We start from the raw sequence: 5,595 nt of genomic DNA, 5'->3' as shown, positions 1-5,595 counted from the left end.
GTAGCAGGTTGATGAACACTTTGCTGCTTATTTCGACACGCAAGTAAATAGATGCTGCGTAAGCCTTCTCTGAGGCGTCGCAAAATCCGTGAATTTCGATCTCGGCCACAGGGGAAAAGTGTACCCAACGTGGAATACGAATTCTTTCGATACTGTCGTAGCTTTCCCTAAAATTTTTCCAGCGGTCTAGGGTCGTAGGTGACACGATTTCGTCCCTCCCTGTTCCTTCCAACCAGATATTCTGCATTAAAATATTCGCAGTAATTACCACTGGTGCAAGCCATCCTAGAGGGTCGAATAATTTGGAAATAGCCGATAGTATTTGCCTTTTAGTATAGCTAACCTGTTCCTCTATTGGCTTGGCTGTAAAGTAAAAATTGTCAGAGTGGGCATTCCACCTGATACCCAAAGCTTTGACTGTGCTAGTGTCTTCAAAGTCCAAGAAGTCTTCTTTCAGTAGATGGGATTTTGGTATTCCCTTTAATATTTCATTGCAATTGGACGTCCATTTCCTCAAGGGGAACCCAGCAGACTGTAATGCACTTGTTATTTCGGTTTTTGCTTTGATAGCAGCTTCGATGGTGTGACCGCCAGCTAAAACATCGTCAACATACATGTAATTCCTTAATATGTCCGACGCCATGGGGTGTGACTGTTCTACATCGTCAGCTAATGGGAGCAGGGTTCTAATCGCGAGGTAAGGGGCGCAATTTACCCCGAAAGTCACCGTATTAAGTTCAAAAAGACTAATTGGTTCTGTTGGGCTTGTGCGGAAAACTATTCGATGATACTTGCTATCGGTAGGATTAAGTAAAATCTGGCGACACATCTTTTCGATGTCGCTATTAAAAACATATTTATAAAATCTCCACCGAAGTATTAAGATGGTGAGGTCACTTTGCAGTACTGGACCCATTAGCTGTCGGACACGACGCATTGAACACCACCCGTACTTTGGTGGTGGTGCTCTCTTCCTTCCGGGCGGCATGATGAGGTAAAAAATAATTTTCACACTCATCAGCTTGAATATGGCTGGAAATACGCGTCATATGTCCTAAAGTTTCGTACTCGGACAGTACCCTATTATACTCCGTTTGTAGGAGTGGGTCCTTTCCTAACCGCACGCTTCCTGGAAAATCCATTTTGAATGGCAACGATACTGTATATTTTCCCTCTTTGTTCCTTTTAGTTGTGCGTTTGTACAGGTCCTCGCAGTAAACTTCCTCTCTGTTGTATGTATGGTTCTTTGGGATGTCCTCTAATTCCCAAAAAGACGCTAATTGTTTGTCTAGAGTGACTTCGTTGAAGAATGAAACGCATTTATTCGTTGGCCTGTTGCCTCAGTTTGACCGGTTAGTATCCAGCCGAATACAGTCTCTTGCGCAAGCAGGGTACCTAAAACATTCTTCTGTATGCCACTCAATATTATTTGGGCGTAAATATCGCCGCCTAGTACAAGATCAACTTGCTCATTTATGAAGAATCTCTTGTCAGCTAATACTAAATCCGGAAACGCTTGCTTTGTCATAGCATTGATCTGGCAAGTCGGCAGATTTCCTGTAAGCTGTGGTAGAACCAGGACAGTGGTATCTATTTTTATTAAAGGGTCAATCGGTGACCGCAACTGTATTAAACACGCTTCTTTGACTTGGGCTGAAACGGTATTGTTGATGCCTGACACCTGAGCATTCAAACTTTTGGATGGTAGGTTAATTCGGCGTTTAAGTCTTTCTGATATGAATGAACATTCCGAACCGGAGTCTATTAGTGCACGGGCTGAAAAATTAGTATTATTGAAGAAGATATTGACACGTGCCGTTCCTAATAGGACTCCCTTGTTCGTGTTGGCAAAACAGGACTTAACGTTATTAACCGGACTCCTATTTCCTTTTTCAGAGTTGCGTCTGGCCTGGGCTTGCGCAGAAGTTGACGGCGTGTCATCTGAAAAATTTGGTTGTTGCCTTTGGTTCATGGCTGCTTTTGGCTGAGCTGCTTGATTATGCAGGAGCGTGTGGTGCCTTTGGTGACAGGTGCTGCAGTTAAATGAGCACGTACACCTTGACACAGTATGTCCAAAGGATAAGCAGTTCAAGCAGCCACGATTCTCCTTAATGAAGGCTATTCTGTTTGACACCGTGAGTTCGAGAAATTTGTAGCATTTCGATAATTTGTGGTTACTGTTTTTGCAGAAAACACATATGGTTTTGGCTACAGAAGCTTGAAATGCGCCAAGTCTTTTTTGCGGTATTTCATTTGTATGCCTACTATTGTGGGGCTTTGGGGTTTTGGTATGTTTAATACCTGTTATGCCCGAGACGGTTTCAAGAGTTTGGAATCGGTTGGACAGAAATTTGTCCATATCCTCCCACTTGGATATTTCCGTCTTGTTCTCGATCGTTTGTTCCCACAATGCTAAGGTACTTTCTGGCAACTTCGTTGAGCAGAGATAAGTAAATATTGCATCCCAGTTTGATATGTCAATTTTATGACTTTTTAATGATGAGATGCAATTATTTATATCTCGCTGTAGTTTCTTAATCGAGATTCCGCACTCGTTTTCTACCGACGTTAAATTAAAAAGAATTTGTAACTGGGCGTTTACGAGAATACGTTTGTTCTCGTACCTATCAGTTAAATTTTTCCATGCAGTGGCAAATCCCTCGTTAGTAAGTGGGCATTTTTGTACGATATCTTTGGCCTCCCCCTGTGTTTTTTGGTTGAGGTGGAATAATTTCTCAACCGGGGTAAGGCGCTTATTCAGTATATATATGGCCGTAAACATGTCTCGGAATGTTGGCCAAGAGAGGTAGTCGCCTTTGAACACGTCCGTATCGCACGGGGGCAGATGTATATTGTGTTCCTGGACAGACACGCCCTCTGTATCTTTTTCGCCCTTGACTAACTTTGCCTGGAAATCTGACATGTTCGACATGCAGCGCAAATAAACAGAATAGGAGCTCTTATACCTAGGTTTAACCGTAGAGACTCCTTTAGCGTCTAACGTGTCGGAATGCACTAATTCTTCGTAAGCAGTTTTTACCTTTCTCCATATTGCCTTAAGTTCCTCTTGCTGAAGAGTGAGGGTATATTTTGTGTGGTCAATTTGGGCCGTGTCATTATAGTCGGCCTCAAATTCTGCCACAGCATCAGTTAATTTTATGAATTTATCCATTTTGTTTATCGGAACAAAAATTTTGCAAACTGACAGGTATTATTTAGTACAGAAAAACCACTGAAGACCAAGATTCAAGTACGACTTCACTTGAAAAAAATGCTTAGAGACCACCACAATCCCAGATTTTAACACAAGAATTTCTAGTGTACCTTCACACGTATCAAGATATATTCTTTTATTTGTAATAATATATATATGTATGTATGTTTTAAAGGTTATACGTATGTATGTATTTGTAAGTATATATATATATTTTACTTTTTTCTTATGATTGCAGAATCTAAAAAAACTCGCCACCCAACTCTCAATTGTAATTGAGTTATTAGTCTACTTATTCCGAAGAGACTTCTTATTTGTCCAATATTGTATGCCGCACGCGAATAGTGATTTTGTGGATGAAAATTTAAAGTGAACTCAAAATTGTCAATCAAATTAATAACAAGTGAGGTTAGAATCAAACTCCGTGATGTGTTAGTGTTGATGTACATACATACATGTGTATATGTGCGTAAAGAATTGAAAATGCAACTCGAACTAAAATACAATAAACGTGATGAAAGCCAAAAATCATCGAATTGAATATGTATTTTGAAGATATTGGAAAATAAGTTTGAGCCCCGAAACTTAGTGAAAAAAGTGTGTTGCAGTGTTGCTTAAAAGAATAATTACATAAACAACTCACGTGGAAAGTTTTTACTAAAATCGCTGTCGCGCGCACTGGTGTTTGTCTTGCATACCCGTATGTATGCATGTACCTATCCTCACACGTTTGTTTAATGATTTGACAAATTATATTAATAATTGAAATTCACTGTTCACGATTTTCCACAAAATCACTATCGGTTATTACTGGCTTTTAAGTGCGCGAATTTTTCGGTATTTATCGCGTTTTCACCAATAATACATAAAATAATGTGCTTGAAACGACAACCACGTACCTTTGTAATTAGTTTTCGAACTTTTGGTGACTTGTGCTGTTTGCTGGACAGATTTGCGCCTTTATGTGTCGCTGTGTTGGTTTCTGGTGAGCGGGTGGTAATATGAGCGCTTTTGTGTTGTTGCCGCACCGTGTACCTCGGTCCCTTGGCTCCTTATTATTTCGTATGGACAGACGTCTGCTCGATCAAGTGTATTAATCTGGGGCGTACTTCCGTGACCTTTTAATATATATAAATGATGGTTACTTTTAATTCCGGCGTAGTTGGACCATGAACAACTCAGTGAGAGGGGAGACCAGTATGTTTGCATGTATGTATGTATATAAAAAAATATTTATTGGACCAAAAAGTAGTGGGTAGGCACTGTGGCCAATGGTAATCAACTATTACCACCTCCGCATGGTTGTAAGCCATGCAGAGTCTGCAGAAGACTCCGGAAGCAGTGTCCGGAGGATGCATCAGACTAGGCCGAGCATACTTTGAAGTGCCAACTTATTGAAACTTAAGAAAGTTCAATTACTTGGCAGTTGAGAAGTGCATGTGCAAAAATTTCCTAAGTTCCATAAAGGAAATTTTTGCACATGCAGCAGTACATAGCATGTATTTAGGCGCCTGGTGTTAGCAGACGCGCCTAAACATACCGGCCCCCCTACACGACTTGGTCGTCTAGTGGATATAACAAAAGCCGCAAAGATCCGGCTCGAAGGACCATGAATAATCGGTGAACCAATGGGTCGCAACTCCCGCAGTTGCACCAATGTCAATTGAAAAAAGAAAAATGGAAAAAGCACAACCAAGTGTATTAGTGTATAATAGCTTGAATTTCAAGTGGCTTTATTATCAAATAAATCAGTGGGTGTACAATATGATTACCTTTTAATATGTATTGCTGGGTGATGGCTGAAGTCGTCCGGTCTCCTTGATAGCTCGAATGAAGTGAAAAGGTCCCGCTTTGACAAAGTTAAGTTTACCCGCCGGCAGCCAACTGCTCGGAGGGGAAACTTAACGAAAATATGTTACAACGGGAAATAATACATTTATTGCTAACGGCGTAGCAATAAAGGTAGGCCGTATATATGCCTGAATGTGTTTGTGTGGTCGGCTCAAGTCAATGCACTTTTACATTAGGGTGGTTCGACCTTTAAATCATTTGGTTTTGCATGAAGGCCTAAATAGAGTGCAATGGGGTATAGTCATTGCGCTGGGTATGCAGTTACAGTTGCATGGCTATACCCAATCCCGACTCTTGCGTCCTCGTTCGCGCACTCTGGGCAACATGAGCAACCCATGTGCGAGATGCGGTAACCAATCCGAGTGGAGCCTTGGGTCACGGCAGAAAGAGAGGGAGCTTCGGTGGGGCCACTCTGACTTATTCAGTTTAAGGGCTCACTAAAGTCTGCAGCATCTGTTCACCAGTAGGTGCGGCTGCAAGCGAGTGTCTGCTTGGAGCAAGCGGCTTGCTATATAAACGTGTATTTGGTT

The 5,595-nt window shown here is 41.4% G+C and overlaps 1 protein-coding gene across 1 annotated transcript; it reads right to left on the bottom strand.

Moving 5' to 3' along the window:
• Nucleotides 1-1,288: 1,288 nt before the first annotated feature.
• LOC118756040 lies at nucleotides 1,289-3,172 on the bottom strand. The gene has a single exon (XM_036490857.1). It carries the CDS (start codon nucleotides 3,170-3,172, stop codon nucleotides 1,289-1,291), a length of 1,884 nt encoding a protein of 627 aa, XP_036346750.1.
• Between the last annotated feature and the right edge of the window lie 2,423 nt (nucleotides 3,173-5,595).

The sequence above is a fragment of the Rhagoletis pomonella genome, unplaced genomic scaffold (genome assembly GCF_013731165.1).
Source record: "Rhagoletis pomonella isolate Grant_MI unplaced genomic scaffold, Rhpom_1.0 Rhpom_scaffold_00001, whole genome shotgun sequence".
Taxonomy (NCBI): domain Eukaryota; kingdom Metazoa; phylum Arthropoda; class Insecta; order Diptera; family Tephritidae; genus Rhagoletis; species Rhagoletis pomonella.
This window is presented reverse-complemented; position numbering and strand designations above follow the sequence as displayed.

Coding starts and splice junctions, on each gene's coding strand:
- LOC118756040 (XM_036490857.1), bottom strand. CDS start 3,172: ATGGATAAATTCATAAAATTAACTGATGCTGTGGCAGAATTTGAGGCC.